The sequence below is a fragment of the Plecotus auritus genome (assembly GCF_963455305.1).
Source record: "Plecotus auritus genome assembly, chromosome: 10".
Classification (NCBI taxonomy): Eukaryota; Metazoa; Chordata; class Mammalia; order Chiroptera; family Vespertilionidae; genus Plecotus; species Plecotus auritus.
The window spans coordinates 4064202-4081682 of NC_137785.1; the positions used below are offsets into that span (position 1 = coordinate 4064202).

Here is a 17481-nt window from a genome sequence, read left to right on the forward strand (position 1 = left end):
GCAGCTCAGGACCCAGGGGCCCGCCTGGGGCGGCGACCAGTTCCCTCCGCGGGGAGGCCCGCAGCCTAGATCTGCCCAGCGTTTGCGGGGGGGGGGGGGGGGGGGGGGTGGTGTCCCGGGACTCGGCCTCGCAGCCAGTGCAGCGGCCTCCTCCCGGGGGTGCGGGGACGGGGTCACGGAGCAGAAGGCCCAGAGTAAAGCGGGGGCACAGCCCCCACCCAGGGTCACTGTCAGGCACCCCTCCTTGGGGTCAGGGAGGGAGTCCCCCTGGATGTCCAGGTCAGGTACCAGAGGGACTCCCCCTCCTCTGAGGGACAGGTAGGGGTGCAGGCTCTCCTGGGGTGCAGGGAGACCCCCTGAAATAACCCATCAGCGGTTCTCATGGGCCCTGCGGGGGGTCTGGGACCCATGGGGACCTTCTCTCTCAGGCCTTGAGCGCTGCTCCCACTCCCTGTGTCTGAGGCCTGACCCCAGGTTTTCTGAGTCACGTGGCCTCCACCCAGGTCAGGACCACAAATCCCTTTTCTCCCCTCAGACACCTGCCTCCTGCCCTGGGCTGTGTCTCTCTGATTCTAGAACTTTCTAAAGACTAGGGGGCCTTCCATATGCCTCTGTCCAGGCTGGTGTGGGGGCTGTGTGCTCCCTCCCCCACCCAGGTGTCTGTACACTCTCAGGATGGTCACATGGGCGCTGCTGGAGTGTCCCATGGCGGATGCAAAAGTCCTGTATTTTCTCCCTTCAATCAGACCCCCAAAGGCACACGTGACCCACCACCCCGTGTCTGCCCATGAGGTCACCCTGAGGTGCTGGGCGCTGGGCTTCTACCCTGTGGACATCAGCCTGAGCTGGCAGCGTGACGGGGAGGACCAGACCCAGGACATGGAGCTGATGGAGACCAGGCCTGCGGGGGACGGCACCTTCCAGAAGTGGGCGGCCGTGGGGGTGCCCCCCGGAGAGGAGCAGAGATACACGTGCCATGTGCAGCACGAGGGGCTGCCCGAGCCCCTGGCCCTGAGATGGGGTGAGGAGGGCCGTGGGCACAGAGCCTCTTATCAGGGCAGCAGGGTCCAGGGGGACCTCAGTGGGGTCAGGGCTGAGGCCTGGGGTCAGGGCCCTCACCCTCCCTTCCCTTCTCCCCCCAGAGCCGCCTTCTCACACCTTCATCTTCATCATCATGGGCATCGCTGGGGGCCTGGTTCTGCTGGGAGCTGTGGCTGGAGCTGTGATGTGGGGGAGGAGGCGCTCAGGTGGGCAGGGGTGGGGTCTGAGTGTCTGTCCCACTGGGGGTTCAAGCCCAGGTAGACGTGTGTCCCGCCTCATTCACGGGAAGCACAGTTCCCACCCATGTGATGGCCAGTGTGGGGCTCTGTGCTCACACTTACTCCTTAGTGAGGCCCGTGGGAAAATGAGGGACTCACTTACCACCTGATGGTGCTGGTGGTGGGGACCCCGTTCCCAGCAGCCGCAGGTCAGAGGGCAGGTCCCTGCTGACCACAGACTCCAGGAGGGCGGTGGGTCCAGTCCCCACACATGCACTTCCCTCAGGTTTCCTGGTCCTGCCCTGGGTCTATACACTCGGTTCTGGAAACTTCTCTGGGGTCCAGGACTAGGGCTTCCTTTAGGACCTCCTGGCCCTGCCTCCTCCCCGGTCTCTCATGGGATGTTTTCTTCCCGCAGGTGGAGGAGGGAGCTACGCTCAGGCTGCCAGTGAGTATGGAGGGGTGACCCCTGCGTCCCTGCAACAGTGCAGATGGGAGCCATGGGGGACCCCCCCCCCCCCACTTAGTTCCTCCTTAGTTTCCTGTCCTGGGTTCTGACCCTGTCCTGGTGTGTCCCCCCCACCCCCCCAGGAAGTGACAGCACCCAGGGCTCCGAGGTGTGTCTCTCAGCTTCTAAAGGTGAGACCTGCTGTGGGGAGGGGTGGGCAGGGGGAGGACTGGGTGGTGGGGAGTCTGTGGGACACTGTGAGCATGAAGTGGGTTTGAGAATGTCACCAGTTACAGTCAATGACCTGAATCTGCTCATGATGATTGTCCTCCACAGCGTGAGGCGGCTGCCCTGTGGGGACTGAGTGATGGAAGATGTGTTCACGCTCCCACTTCCTGTCTCAAGAACCTCTGATTGGGGGGCTGGCCTGACCCTGCTCCCCACACTTTCCTGTCCAGCAGAGGTAGGCCTGGGCCCTCCCCATCCCTTTCTTTCCTCCCTGGGGCTCTGAGCTGCAACTTCTTGCTCACGTATTGAAATGAGATTCTGGATGTGACTCTGTTCATTCCTTGCCATGAAGGGTTGATGGGTTCATTGAAGGATGGCTGAAAGTCTGAGAGGAAGTTAATGGAAGCACCTTGAACCTTCATGGAGCCCATGAGTTTTTGTTGCTGAGCCAGTCACAGCTGGAGACAAGAGAGGCTGTGAGGATGGAGCATGCTCAGTGCATCGTGGGCTTTGACGTGGTCACTCCTCGGCCGGGTCACCTCTCTGCTCCTCTGACCTTGTCCCTCAGGAACCCTGTCCCACCAAGACCTGTGCTCACAGGGCCTCACACCCCCAGGCCTTGTCCCCTGTCCTAATGCTGCGCATCTCCAGGACCCTGGACAGCCAGGGCTTTGCGGGGGCAAGTCAGCCTGGGTCCCGCCCTCAGCCCCCACCTTCAGGTGTTTGTTATTTCTTTGCTTTTGTGGCTATTATGCCAGTTATTCTGTGTGTGTGAATGTTGGTCTCATTCTCTGGGTGTCCCCGTCTGACTCAGGGTACATGTTCCCCGTCATTGTCCCACAGACCCAGGTCCCTGCACACAGGAGCCCACGGTGGGGAGAGATGGATTTCCGGTTCCTGCTGCTCTTGCCTCCTTCCCCATCCTCATGTTCTTGCCCTGAACTCTCGGGGGAACCAGGTTGTGGAGTTCGCACAGAGGAGGGGCCCCCATTCCTCCTCTGAGATCAGGTCCTGCTGGGATTGTGCTCTGCCCACTGCCCTCTCTCCAGCCTCCGGTGGGCCCCCAGGATGTGGGGAGGGGAGGCAGCTGCAGGTTTAGGGGAGCAGCGCTGTGGGCAGTGCAGGTGCAGTGATGTCCCCGGGAGGCACCCAGAGCTGCAGCCCCCCCAGGACAGCTGAGCTGGGACCACAGCCATGAGGTCACTGTGTCCAGCACAGGGAGGGGCTCCCCCTGCAGGAGCCGCGGCTGGTTGAGTGACAGATGTGAGCGCTGGGGTTGCCTCTGGGGCCTCACTGAGGGGGAATGGGAGACCCGCTGGCCCGTGGGCAGGTGTGTGGGGCACAGAGTGTGTAAGAGCCAGGGAACAGGGAGGGGGGAGGGTGAGAGAGGGAAGGGTTCTGGGGCCAACACGGGAAGGGGACCCAGGTGTGGGCTGTGGGACAGGGCAGGGGCTGTTTGATGGGTGGTCAGTGTGGGCCTTGCTGGGATGTGACCTTGAGGAGAGATTGGAAGGTCATGGCCCAGGAGGCCCTCTGGAGGGAGGTCTGCCCAGGGGGGACCTGCAGTGCGCATGCCCCGGGGCAGGAGGGGTCTGGCCTCTGGGAAGAGCCAGGAGGCGGGTGTGGGTGCAGCAGAGAGAGATGGAGCTGAGACAGAGCCTGGGGGACCACATGGCGGGAGGGGGTTGGAAGGGCGGGGACTGTGCTGAGGGAGGTGGGGTCCCAGGACAGTTTGGAGCAGGAGAGGGATGCGGGGTGACGCCCCCTTGAAAGGGTCACTGTGGCTGCTGTGCTGGGGGCAGACCCGGGGGGGGGGGGGGCGGGGAGACAGCAGGTGAGCGGGAGGGCCTGTGGGGTGCAGGCAGGAGATCCCTCCGCGGGGTGAGCTGTGGGAATAGTGGGACAGTTGGGATTCTGGAACCTTCTGAGGAGGACTTGACAGCACTCCTCTGGGTCCATCCGGGGTCTGGGAGAGAGCGGGCACCGTCACCATAAATCATTGGATGGAAGGAGGAGGATAGAGTTGCCCTCAGCGGAGATGGGGAGCCCAGGGAGCAGCATATATGGGGGGGGGATCACAGAGGTTGGTTGTAGGAGATGTTGGGGGAGCTGTCTGCTGGGAACAAGGAGCCGGGGGACTGGCAGGTGGACAGGAGCTGGAGGACGGAGGGGTGTCGCTGGAGAAACAGCCTTGGGCGGCGACGCACAGAAAGGCCATCTCGGGCCTTAAACAGGGACGCGGCCCCCAGGGAGCGAGGCTGCAGGAGGCAAGGGGGAGGGACCCACCAGGACCCCGTGTGAGCGCCCCATCCCACCCGCACCCGCGCCCCCTCTGCAGTCCTGTCCCCGCGTCAAAAGGCCCCGCTTTCCGGGGCGCAGAAGGCCCTGGTCACTCGCTGAGACTCCGGGGTCCTGGCTGAGGGGGGCGTCGGGGTCCCCAGCGAGGCTGGTGCGGAGGCCGCGGGTCTCCGGTCACACGTTGAGCAGCAGGAACCCGCGCAGGACACCCCGGGGCTACACGCGCCCCCCCCCCCACCTGCGGGGCTGGAGACCCTGGTCTGGCGCCCAGTTTTCTGAAACGGGGCCTGGGAGGGGCTGGGGGTGTGAGGAGCTCACCAGGGGTGCTGGGGCTCAGCCAGACGGGGAGCCGCTGAGGTCAGCGACAGAGCTCCCGCGGGGGCGGCCTCCCACCCACAGTGAAGGGTTTTGTGGGTTTTTCCTCAGAAAGGAAAGGAGGGCCCCTGTGGTCAGTGATGGATGTGAGGCTGGGAGTGGCCTGTGGGGGGAGGCGGGGGGAGCGGGTCCGGGTCAGCGTGTCTCTAACCTGCTCCCAGGAAGGCACAGCTGTGCTCCCTGTTGGGGACCATGGACCCCACTTCTCCTGCCTCACAGCTGTGGGCACGCCATGGGCTCTGACAGGATCGGGGAGCCACAGGTCAGGCTGAGGCCACACAGCCAGGCGGAGCCCAGCCCAGCCCAGGTCGGGCCCACAGGGACCCCTGCCTGCTTCGGGCAGAGGGGCCGATGCCCACCCCCGAGTCCCCTGGCCCTGGCCCGGGGGGCGGACTGCTGTGTCTGCTGTCCCTGGTCCCCAGACACTGTTCCTGCCCCTCCCCCCCGCCCAGTGCTCTCCGCCAGCCCAGCCCCTCGGGGTCACCTCCTCTGAGTCAGAACCTGGCATGTGGTTGCCTAAGGGGGGAGCCTCAATTCGGGTCCAGATGCAGGAATGTTGGGGGGACGTGGGGTTCCCTCTTGTATGGAGGGACGTGGTCCCTGCCTCCCACCAGACTCTGCACGCGTGGATTCTCCTCGTGTGGGAAGAGCGAGCAGGGGCTGGGCTGAGGGGTGGGAAGAAGGGCCGTTTCCAGTTCTGGGGGCCAAGAGCTGGGGCTGGACCTTCTGACTGCGGGGCGGGCGCTCAGGTTGGGCTGGGGAACCAGTGACGGATGAGTGACAGGCGGGAGGGGGCGTCTCTCACTGAGAGTCTGTGGGATGGGAGGGGTGTCCCTCCGCTCACCCAGGTCTCTGCTTCTCCGCCCCCATCTGTGTTCCTCCCATTCAGCTCCGTTCCCACGGGACCCCCTGGAGGGAGCATCGCCCCCAGGGCAGGGCTCTGTCCCATAGGACCCCCCTCCATCCTCACCCAGGGCTCAGGCTCCCATCCCCATGGGACCTGCCCCACTGACCGGTGTGACCGCACAGTGAGGGCTCCCACCAAGGTCATGATCTGCTGCATGAACGCATGGCCCTCAGGGAAGGCCGGGCTCACTCTCACCGTTTATCACAGGGACCCAGTGAGCAGCCCGGTGAGGGGACGGGGCGAGGTGGGGAAGGTGCCCAGTGCAGGGGCCTCTGTCACGGGGAGTTGACAGGTGTCACCCTGTCCCCTCCAGCATGTGGGTGTGGCCACTGCTGCAGCAGCTCTCTAAGCCCCATGGGTAAGGGCTTTCTATAAAAGCTTCACTAGGTGGACTCCATTGACTGGACCATGGGCCATTGGTGATGGAACTTGAACTCTAGCCCCTGTCCCCCCTGGTTGGGCCCTGAGGCTGAGAGTTCCCTCCTGTGATCAGCTTGGTCTTTCTGGGGACCCACCCCCACCCTGAGGCCTCCACATCCTCAGCCAAGAGCCACCTCATCAGTGTCCCACAGGCACTGGTCACTCAGGAGAAGCCCAGGGTTTCAGGAGCTCAGGGCCAGGAGCCAGGGGCAAAGGCCAGACCCAGTCTCTTACCTCAGGGCAGAAATCAGGAGAGGAGGGTGGTTCTGGGAGAGGACATGGAACTGCGGTGGTCGTCCCATAGGGAGGACAGGCACTGCCCCACCTGTACCTGAGCTGCTTCTGCTGGCTCTGCTGGGCTGGGGGGGAGGGAGGACTGTGCTGGGGAGGGTCCGAGGGTGGGATTCCCACCAATGCTGGCCTTCCTGCACCTCTCTGTGATCTAGAGTCTCTGAAAATGAGGGACCGGAGCCTGGGGTTCCCTTTGGGATCTGACCCAAGCCTGGGGTGACAGGGACAGTGAGCTGCTCAGCCACGTTCATAGGATCTGCTCCTTCCTCAGCCTGAGGGAGGTGTAGGCTTAGGTGTGGATACAATTGGAGAATAGATGAATTTGATGGGCAGACGTTGGGTTATAACTTCAAAATTCTGGCATAAAATAAGATCCATTCACACACACACACACACACACACACACACACACACACGCACACACACAGATACTTACTGAGAATCTCAGTCTTTGGTGTAATGGCATCTACACTAATAAAGGGGTAACATGCTAATTAGACCAGACACCTTCTAGACGTTCTTCCGGACAAAGCCATGGTGGCGGGGGCCAAGGCAGAGGTAGTTAGGGCGATCAGGCCGGCAATGAACAATTAGGCTTGACCAGTCCAGCAGGGGAGGGCAGTTAGGGGCCATCAGGCCATCAGGGGAGGGCAGTTAGGGGCCATCAGGCCATCAGGGGAGGGCAGTTAGGGGCCATCAGGCCATCAGGGGAGGGCAGTTAGGGGCCATCAGGCCATCAGGGGAGGGCAGTTATGGGCAATCAGGCCCCCATGGGAGAGCAGCTGAGGGCAATCAGGCCAGCAAGCAGAGGTGTTAAGGGTGATCAGGCCGGCAGGCAGAGGTAGTTTGGGGTGATCAGGCAGGCAGGCAGGTGAACCGTTAGGAGGCAGAAGTCCCGGATTGTGAGAGGGAAGTCTCCCGAGGGGTCCAAGATTGGAGAGGGTGCAGGTCGGGCTGAGGGACGCCCCTCCCCGTGCACGAATTTCATACACCGGGCCTCTGGTTATGATATGAGGACCATGCGTGTTCCTTCCTGAAATCCTGCAGGGGATGCCCTAGTCTCCGTCTCCCTGGGAGGTTGGGGCTCTTCTCTGTGTTCCCTGTAGTGTGAGTGTGAGCGTTGCTTTGTGTACATGAGGCAGCAAAGGGAGAGAAATCCCTACAGGGACTATGTCCACTGGGCAGGGCTCAGAAGCGGTTTGATGGCGCAACAAGCCGGCTCTGTCCTTCCCATTTGACATTTTAATGTTCTATCCTCTCATCCCAGGTCGCCACATCAATCCCACAAGGAACCCAGTCCCGTCTCCCATCCCCGTGGCCTCTGCTCCTCCTGTGAACTCTGGGTGAGAGCTCACATGTCCCAGCCGTGTGAGCACAGTGAGCATGGAGAGCACATGGTGTGCACCCCCCTGACCTCTGTTCTGCATTCACGTCCCCGTTCCTCTCTCCCAGGAGGAGGCAGAGGCGCAGAGTGGGAAGCTACATCCCCAGGCGGCACCAAGCTCACTCCTGAGGGACCTTGACCCCAGGTCGGAGCTGTGGGGTCAGAGGCCGGAGCTCCCACCCCTGCCCTGGGCTCCTCCCCACCCTCCTGTCACCATCCCGTGTGACAGATGAGGTAATGGGGTCCTGAGAACTCAATGCCGGGGTCCCGGTGCCCTGAGCCAGCGAGTCGGGAAGTGAGGGGAGCAGATCTGGAGGTGCAGGAGCTGAGGGTTATGGGGCTCACTGGCCCCTTCCCGTGCGGCCTGCACAGAGTTTCATCAGCTGCACCCACTGCTCCTGAGGGAAAGGGCGTTTGCTGACTCTGGGATTTTTCAAAAGATTTTTATTGATTTCATAAAGGAAGGGAGAGGGAGGGATAGAAACATTAATGATGAGAATCATTAATCGGCTGAATCCTAAATCCCCCCCCCCCCACTGGGGATCAAGCCCACAACCCAGGCATGTGCCCTTTTGAGGCATTGGGACCCTTCAGTCCGCAGCTGACACTCTATCCACCGAGGCAAACCGGCCTGGGTTCTAAAATTTTTTAAAATATTGGACTCTCCCTGCTTGTACTCGGTTATGGTGTCAGGGTCTCTAGGGGCAGGAAAACCGTGCCTCTGACTGACGTCACTCACTGAGCAGCCCATGGCCCCTGTGGGCTGTGCCTGAGGGACCCTTGCTGTTCACTCATAGAAGCTTCCAGAGCTGTGAAGGCCTCCTCGCACGTTCAGGGTGAAGTGGAGCTCAGAGCACCAGCCTGAGGCTCCTTTAGGGAGAAGTGGGCAGAGCGCTCCCCCTGCAGGAGGAGGGGCAGGCCCAGTCCCAGGCCCAGGCCTGGCGCTCAGGTCTCAGCCCAGGGAGGAGTCTGGAGCAGGGCCGCTCAGTGTTGGGGCTCCCCTTCTCCCTGGGGTTCCCTTCTCCATCTCACATCCCTGCTGAGTCCTCCTTCCCGGATACGCATGACGCAGCCTCACTGCTCACTCCCATTGGGTGTCTGCTCCCAGGTTAGAACATCTCCAGGAGCACCTGGACTCAGATGGTCCCTGGACACCGAGGATGCAGGTCCTGAGGCCCCCCACCCTCCTCCTGCTGCTCTCGGGGGCGCTGGTCCTGACCCCCAGCTGGGCCCGTGAGTGCGGGGTAGGAGGGGGCGGCTGTGCGGGGAGGAGCGAGGGGACCCATGGGGGCGCGGGTCGGGAAGGCGCGTGTCAGCCCCGGCCCTGCCCTCCGTCCGCCCCCCAGGCCTCCACTCCCTGAGGTATTTCAGCACCATCGTGTCCCGGCCCGGCCGCGGGGAGCCCCGCTTCATCGCCGTCGGTTACGTGGACGACACGCAGTTCGTTGGGTTCGACAGCGACGCCCCGGATCCGAGGGAAGAGCCGCGAGTGCCGTGGATGCAGCAGCCGTGGGTGGAGCAGGTGTACCCGGGGTATTGGGACCGGAACACCCAGATTTACAAGGAAACCGCACAGACTTTCCAAGGGAACCTGAAGACCGCCCTCGGCTACTACAACCAGAGCGAGGACGGTGAGCCGCGCGCCGGGCCCGTCACGACCCCCCTCCCCACGGACGGGCCGAGGTCGCCCAGAGGATTCGGGTCCGAGCGTCACCCCGAGGCGGAGGGACCCGCCCGGCTCCCACCCTGTAGGAGCCCGCAGCGACTTTGACCGGATTTCACTTTCAGTTCCGATTCAGGCTCCGCGGGGCGGGCGGGGCGGGGCTGACCTCGGGGTGGGGCTGACTTCGGGGCGGGGCTGACCTCGGGGCGGGGCTGACCTCGGGGTTGGGTCAGGGTCTCACACCCTCCAGAGGATGTCTGGCTGCGACGTGGGACCCGACGGGCGCCTCCTCCGCGGGTACATGCAATACGCCTACGACGGCGCCGACTACATCGCCCTGAACGAGGACCTGACCTCCTGGACCGCGGCCGACTCGGCTGCTGAGATCACAAAGCGCAAGTGGGAGGCGGAGGGTGAGGCAGAGCTTCAGAGGAGCTACCTGGAGGGCCTGTGTGTGGAGTCACTGCACATGTACCTGGAAAAAGGGAAGGAGACCCTGCAGCGCTCAGGTACCAGGGCCCCTGGGGCCGCCCCCTTCCCGGAGCTGGGGCTCCTACAAGGAGACAGGACAGGGGGTCACTGTCAGACACCCCTCCTTGGGTCAAGGAGGGGGTCCCCTGGATGTCCAGGTCAGGTTCCAGAGGAACTCCCCTCCTCTCAGGGACAGTTAGGGGTGCAGGCTCTCCTGGGTGCAGGGAGACCCACCTGATATAACTCATCACCTGCAGGGGCTCTGGGACCCACGGGGACCTTCTCTCTCAGGCCTTGTGCCCTGCCCACACCCCCGTGTCTGAGTCGTGACCCCAGCTTTTCAGAGTCACGTGGCCTCCACCCAGGTCAGGACCACAAATCGCTTTTCTCCCCTCAGAGACCTGTCTCCTGCCCTGGGCTGTGTCTCTTTGATTCTAGAACTTTCTAAAGAGTAGGAGGGCCTTCCAGGTATCTCTGACCAGGCTGGTGTGTGTGCTGTGTGCTCCCTCCCCCACCCAGGTGTCTGTCCACACTCAGGATGGTCACATGGGCGCTGCTGGAGTGTCCCATGGCGGATGCAAAGTTCCTGCATTTTCTCCCCTCCCCTCAGACCCCCCAAAGGCACACGTGACCCACCACCCCGTGTCTGTCCGTGAGGTCACCCTGAGGTGCTGGGCGCTGGGCTTCTACCCTGCGGACATCAGCCTGAGCTGGCAGCGTGACGGGGAGGACCAGACCCAGGACATGGAGCTGGTGGAGACCAGGCCTGCGGGGGACGGCACCTTCCAGAAGTGGGCGGCCGTGGGCGTGCCCCCCGGAGAGGAGCAGAGATACACGTGCCATGTGCAGCACGAGGGGCTGCCCGAGCCCCTGACCCTGAGATGGGGTGAGGAGGGCCGTGGGCACAGAGCCACTTCTCAGGGGAGCAGGGGCCCTGGGGACCTCAGTGAGGTCGGGATTGAGGCCTGGGGTCAGGGCCCTCACCCTCCCTTCCCTTCTCCCCCCAGAGCCGCCTTCTCACACCTTCATCATCATCATGGGCATCGCTGGGGGCCTGCTTCTGCTGGGAGCTGTGGCTGGAGCTGTGATGTGGGGGAGGAGGCGCTCAGGTGGGGGAGGCGTGGGGTCTGAGTGTGCACTCTAGCTAGTGACAGCCCCCAGGGCTCTGATGTGTCTCTCTCGGCTTCTAAAGGTGAGACCTGTCGTGGGGAGGGGTGGGCAGAGGGAGGCCTGGGTGGTGGGGAGTCTGTGGAACACTGTGATCATGAAGTGGGTTTGAGAATGTCACCAGTTACAGCCAATGATCTGAATCTGCTCATGATGATTGTCATCCACAGCGTGAGGCGGCTGCCCTGTGGGGACTCAGTGATGGAAGATGTGTTCACGCTCCCACTTCCTGACTCAAGAACCTCAGATCGGGGGGCTGGCCCAGCCCTGCTCCCCACACTTTCTGGTCCAGCAGAGGTGGCTGGGCCCTCACTATCGCTGTCTTACCTTCCTCATGCTCTGAGCTGCAAGCTGTTCCTTCCGCATTGAATTGAGGTTCTGGGGGTGACTTTGTTCATTTCTTCCCATGAAGGGTGGGTGGGTAAATTAAAGGAGAAGATGCTACATTTTGAGGGAAATAAATATAAACACCAAGAACTTTCCAGAGCTCATGTGTTTGCTGTGCTGAGCTGTCCCAGGTGTGCACAGGGGAGGTGGTGAGGACCGAGTGTGGTCGGGGCCTGTGCCCAGGGCATGCTCAGTGCATCGTGGGCTTTGACATGGTCACTCCCTGGCTGGGTCACCTCTGTGCTCCTCTGTCCTTGTCCCTCAGTAGAACCTGTCCCACCAGGACCTGTGGTCACTGGAACTCAGACATCACTGAGGCCTTGTCACGTGTCCTAATGCAGCGCATCTTCAGAACCATGGACAGCGAGGGCTTCCTGGGGCGGGTCAGCCTGGGCTCAGGCCTGGATGGGGCTCCAGCACCCATTTTCTGGGTGTTTGTTGTTTCTTTGATTTTGTAGATATTATGCCTGTTAGTGCTTTCATGTGTGAGTTATGGTCTCATTCTCTGGGTGTCCCCGTCTGAAGCAACAGGGTACATGTTCCCCGTCTGTGTCCCGCAGGCCCAGGGTCCCCGCACACAGGACTGAGGTGTGGAGAGATGGCTTTTCAGGCTCCTCCTGCTCTGCCTCCTTCTAGGGCCTGAACGTTCCAACCCACTGATCAGCTTGGTCTTTCTGGGGATCAGCCCCCACCCTGACGCTCTCCAGGCCCCTTAGCCAAGAGCCATCTCATCAGCATCCCAAAGACACTTGTCACTCAGGAGGTGCCCAGGGTGTTAGGAGCTCAGTGCCAGGAGCCAGGGGCAAAGACCAGACATTTCTCTCATCCCACAGGTCTCTGCCCACAGATCCATTAATAGCCAAAGGGTCCCAGTAGTTAAGGACGCTGGCACCTTACTAGAGTCCCACTCACTCATGAACAAGAGTCCAGTCCATCGTCCTATTGAGGATGGTTACATGGTCCACATATTGATGAAAATTGCCCAACAGTTTTAGTCAGAGGGGAAACTCAAGTTCAGCCACCATGTGATACTGGTGCCCACCTCCCAGGAGAGCAAAAATGAAAGAGTCAGACAAAGTCAGTTGTTAGCAGGAATTTGGACTCACTGTTTCTCTCCTATATTCCTGGTGGGGGAGGAAGTGGTTTCAAATACTGTGAAAATGCTCTGGCAACACTGACTACCTCCAGCATTTGGCAGGACTCACCACACCCAATACCCCAGCAATTCCCCTCCTGGTTATATCCCCAAAGACACTCATACATATGTGTGCCAGAACATATGGAGAACTTACTCATAGCGGCACAGTTTGCAAAATCTGCGTATAAGACAAATGCACGTGAGCAGTAGCAGAGGAGTGTGGTGTGTTCATAGGACAGAACCCTGTAGCCCTGAGAGTGGATACATTACAACCACAAGAGCCAGTGGGACGGGGATGGACATGATGTGGAGAGAGAGCAGGTGCAGGGAGTTGGCCCCTGTGACATTCCTTCCCTCAAAAGCTGACGGGACTCACCTGTGAGGTAGAAATCTAGGTAGGGGTGAGTCGGGATGGGGCCTGTGTGATCAAATAAAACTGAAGAGGGTCCGCTGAGGACTGGAATGTTCTGTGAGTGTTGTTGATCGCACCTTCACCCTGTGAAAATCCACTGTATGCATAGGATTTGTCCACGGCTCTCCCGGCATGTGATCCTTCATCTTTTCATCTATTAGTAAAATTTTATCTTTGTAATTTCACCCCATTTCCTATTTGTTCTGGTTCTATCCCAATTTTAGTTTCTGAGGGTATCTCTCTGTCTGTCCTAATTATTACTTTCCCTAAATCCTGTCTGTAGGTCAAGAATAATTCTTTCCAGGGTAAAACCTCAAAAGAACAAGCAGAAACAGAAGTGGAGGAAGAGAAGGAAGAAGAACAAGAAAGGGGAAGAGAATGGGGACGAGGAGGAGAGCTAGTGGTTATATAGTGAGTCACCAAAGAGCAGGACGGTGTGTGTGGCTAAGGAAGCACATCATGGTCTCCTGTGGGGTCGTGTGGACATTAGGGACTCCCAGGACTCTGAGCAGGGTTAGCACAGCTCACAGGGGACAGTCTCCAGGCTTAACATCCCTGGGGCCCCGTAGGAAGAACTGTGGCGTTTCCATCAGGGGAGAGACCAGCTTCCTGACCCAGTGGAGAGGCTCAGCCTGCACCATCCTGGTGTCAGCCTGACGTTGGGGGCAGGGGAGCCCTGAGGACGGTGCCCACGTGGGAATGGGGTGTGATTGTATGATGAATGGAGGGGGAGGGATGTGATGCAGCCGTGGGTGTCAGCTCACCCCAGAGAACAGCTGTGACTCAGAACTCAGACCCGTCCACAGGGAACAGAGACACCTTTTCCTGCCCGTTGATCAGCTGCTCCTCAGGACCATCTGTTAATTGCCAAATTACCAATAATCCCGCAGTGGCCGGTGGAGATTTGATTGGGGGGAAAGGTGCTCTCTTCAGAGATGTCCCTGACTCTCCATGCACAGAGTCAACCTTCCTTCCTGTGTCAGGTTTTAGCTGTAAGGAACCTGGTCCCAGCATACATACATCCATCTATTCATTCATCCATTCATTCATACATACATACATACATACATACATTCATCTATCCATCCATCCTTCCATCCATTCATTCATACATCCATCCATTCATTTATCCATCCATTCATTCATCTATCCATTCATTCATCTATCCATTCATTCATCCATCCATTCATTTGTCCATCCATTCATTCGTCCATCCATCCATTCATTCGTCCATCCATTCATTCGTCAATCCATCCATCCATCCATCCATCCATCCATTCACTCATCAGTAATATGTAGTGAGGCCTCTGCTCCAGGCTTCCTGTCGGCCTGCTGCATGTGTAATGGAGACAGAACACCTGCTTACCAGCCTGGCCGTGTGGCTCAGGGTGAGGGTGGCCCAGGCCCCAGGAGGCCCCAGGGTCCATTCCCTATTAGGGCACCTGCCCTGGTGTCAGACTGGATGCTCAGTATGGGGCCTGCAGGGGGCAACAGATCCATGTGTCTACCTGCCTCTCCCTCTCCCTTCCTCTCGCTCTAAACGTCTTTGAAGCAAATAAACAAATGAAAACCCCGCTCTCCTAGTGCTCACAGAGGGACAGGAAGGACCCAGGTGCCTGGGTTGCAGACTCCTCCCCGCGTGCAAGGCAGCCAATGGGCGTGTCTCTCAACATGGGTGCTCCCTCCCTCTCTCCCTCTCCTCCTCCCTCCCTTGTGCTCTCTCTAAAAGAGAGAAAATCACTGGAAAAATATCCCCCAGTAAGAATTAACCTCTCCTATCTCTCCCGCTCTCTCTCCCCTCCCCCACCTCTTCATACATAAAAGTTTATATGTGTGTGTGTGTCATCTCATGTGAGTCTCACTTACTTGCATGTTGGATGTGCTCACACTTTAGCGCCAATACAGACAGGACAGAGCAGGGCGGGCTGCGGCCACACCGCTCGCTCCTCGCTGTCCGTCCTCCCGCGGGGGCACCGCCCACCCCGAGGACCGGCCGCTGCAGACCCCCGGGGCGGGGGGCGGGGCTGCCGCATGAGCGGTCGCTGCCCGGGGCCCAGGAAGGGGCTGTGCAACCGGGGTCCCTTGCCGACACCTCAGCCCCGCCCCAACTCGACCCCGACCCCGACCCCCACCCTGACTCAGGCTCATCACTGCCAGCGCCGCCCCGGCGTCGGTGGGCTCGGCCGAGGGGCAGGAGCCGCAGCGCTGGCATTGGAGCGCTCACCAGAGTGCGGGGGGCACCACCCAACCTCAGCCGCCGGCGGGGAGGGCGCAGTCCCAGCTCCACCCGTGGCGCCCGGGGCGCGTCTCCAGAAGGGCTCCCGCCGTGGCCCCGCGGCCGCCGCCCCCGCTGCTCGCTGGGCGCCGGGTCTGGGGCTGCGGGTCTCGGGGCACCGGAGCCTCTGCGGAGCCTCGCCCTGTTCCTGATTCCCTTCCCGCCTGCCCGCCCCGCGGCCACGGCTACCTCAGCGTGACCTCCGCGGGGGGACCCCGAGCCCCCCGACAGGCCGTGGCCCAGGAGCCGAGGAGGGACTGCGGGCTGCGTCACGGCCGCGGAAGAGGGACAGGCGGGTCCAGGAGGGACACTCGGGCGCCGGGGACCCGCCAAGGAGGCTGCGCGTCTCCCAGCACCTCTGTGGGTGAGTCCTGGGCTGGTCCCCCCCGGCTGCTCCTCGAAGGCCTCCTGGTCGCCCTGCGCCCCGCGGGGCCTCCTCGCGTCCCGGGCGTCGTGTCCCCAGAGGCGGGGATCCGGGAAGCTGCGTATGCGGGGCCGTCTCCACGGATGCGCAGAGGACGGGCCTGCGCGGTACGATTGGGAGTCCCAGAGAAGCGGTCTGGGGACTGAGAGCCGGACCCCTCCATGTGGGGGGGGTGTCTCCCACAAACACAGTCACCTCCTCAGCAAGTCGCCCCGCGCACGGGCGCTGCCCTAGCTCCCAGCCTCCCCGCTGGAGGCCTGTGGGAGGGGACGCGGCTGGGGACACCCCTGCCCCCCGCTTCCCGCTCCGCCCCGTCCCCTTGGGAACCCGCCCCTGGCCCCTCAGCAAGGCCGTCCGCTCTGGCTCCCGGGGGGGGCACCCCTCTTTCTGAGAGAGAGGGGGGGCTGCATCAGGCTGAGCACAGTGTTCAGTGAGCAAAGGAGCCGCACGTACCAACCGTCCTGATGACAGGGGAGGCCAGGGCCTCCCTCACAGCCCGGAGCGCGTGGGTCCTGCGAAATGGGGGCGTGTGGAGTGAGCCCCCTGGTGCGCACCCTCAGGAGGAAGGCATTTCCATTGTGGGGACAGACACGCACCTGAGAGAGAACCAACCCCCACTTTACAGCCTTGGGGCTGGGCCGGGGGCGTGGCCTTTGGGGTCCCCGTGCATGTGCTGCCCCCTGGGGGCGCCCAGAGGTGCGGGCGCAGGAGCCGCGTCCCTCCCGCGGGGGCGTCCGCACAGGAGACTCGCAACAGGACCGCGATTCAGGGGCCGCTTTACAGGCCCAGGAGCGCGGGGTGCGCCCCCCTCAGCTGACGGGCTCCGCACACTCCGGCTGCCCAGCAGGCGAGGAGCCGCAGGAGGCAGAGGGGGGAGGGCTCAGAGGCCCCACGAACCCGGGGTGTCATGGCCACGGGGCCCAGCGCCCCCTCCTCACCCGCGCAGCCTCCCTGGGGGAGAAGGAAACCAGGTGTGGGGACCGGAACCCCGAAGGGAAGAGGAGCCCCCTGCGCTGCCCGCAGGCCAGAGCTGAGGCCCCGCAGCAGCACCCACCCCGCGGGGTCCCGCCCCTCACTCCTGGGAGGGACCCCGCCGGTCGGGGCCCCGGAGGGAGCCGCCCCAGCACCAGGCCGGGCTCCTGGGCTGCGGGTCCCGCTCCGGGGCCTGAAGGGGCGACAGCGCCACCCCCTCTGCTGCGCTCAGCTCAGGGGGTCTGAGGGCCGCCCCCTCCTGGGACCATCCTCAGGGGGAGCCTTTGGGGGGACGCCGGGCTGGGCCGCGGGCGTCACGGAGGGAACCCGGGCCGCGGGCCATCCACAGACGGAGCCTGACCGTGAGGGCTCGGCGGACGGGCCGCTCTGCGCGGGGGAGGCGGCGGGGAAGCAGGACGAGCGGCGGGAGACCCGCACAGGCCCAGCCAGGAGCGCGCAGCCCCGAGGGGAGGGGAGGGGGTGCTGGGGCGGACGCACCCAGACAGGAGCGAGCTGAGCCCAGGAGCCAGGTGCCCGCCTGGGCCGCCCCGGCAGCTGCAGAGGAGGCTCCGGGGCGCCGTCCCCCCGCCAGGCCTCCCCTGGAGCTCAAGGCCAAGGCCCCCCTGCAGCTGAGCGGCTAGCGACCGCGGGCGGCTGCGGCCAAGCGGGCCCGGCCACAGGGAGTCCCGGCCCTGAGGCCCCTGCGGACCCGCGAGCGGCGGCGGCGTTGGGGCGCGTGGAGACTCCGGGCTGCGTGGGGGGCGGAGGGCAGCCGTGCGGCCTGGGGGGCCCCAGGAGAGGCACCCCGAGAACAGGCTGCTTCTGTGGCCTCCGGGCCGGAAGGTGACTCAGGGACCCCTTCGCGCCCCGCTGCAGCTCAGGACCCAGGGGCCCGCCTGGGGCGGCGACCAGTTCCCTCCGCGGGGAGGCCCGCAGCCTGGACCTGCCCGGCCGCGTCCTGC

General features: G+C 62.5%; 2 protein-coding genes across 2 annotated transcripts in view; both read left to right on the forward strand.

Annotated features, from left to right (window-relative positions):
- LOC308234891 (patr class I histocompatibility antigen, A-126 alpha chain-like) overlaps positions 1 to 1610 on the forward strand; it is a gene marked incomplete at both ends in the record, with an annotated part of 64968 nt that extends 63358 nt beyond the window's left edge. Inside the window, one exon of the mRNA XM_080643315.1 lies at positions 1546 to 1610. Coding sequence (XP_080499441.1) covers positions 1546 to 1610 — 65 coding nt within the window. The remainder of the gene's footprint in view (positions 1 to 1545) is intronic.
- Positions 1611 to 8770: 7160 nt separating this feature from the next.
- LOC308234895 (BOLA class I histocompatibility antigen, alpha chain BL3-7-like) lies at positions 8771 to 11366 on the forward strand (the record flags this gene model as incomplete). Its single annotated transcript, XM_080643319.1, has 6 exons — positions 8771 to 8843; positions 8957 to 9241; positions 9507 to 9782; positions 10355 to 10630; positions 10752 to 10936; positions 11082 to 11366. The coding sequence occupies 5 exons, from the start codon at positions 8771 to 8773 to the stop codon at positions 10886 to 10888; spliced, it is 1047 nt and encodes a 348-aa protein (XP_080499445.1). The 3' UTR covers positions 10889 to 10936; positions 11082 to 11366.
- Between the last annotated feature and the right edge of the window lie 6115 nt (positions 11367 to 17481).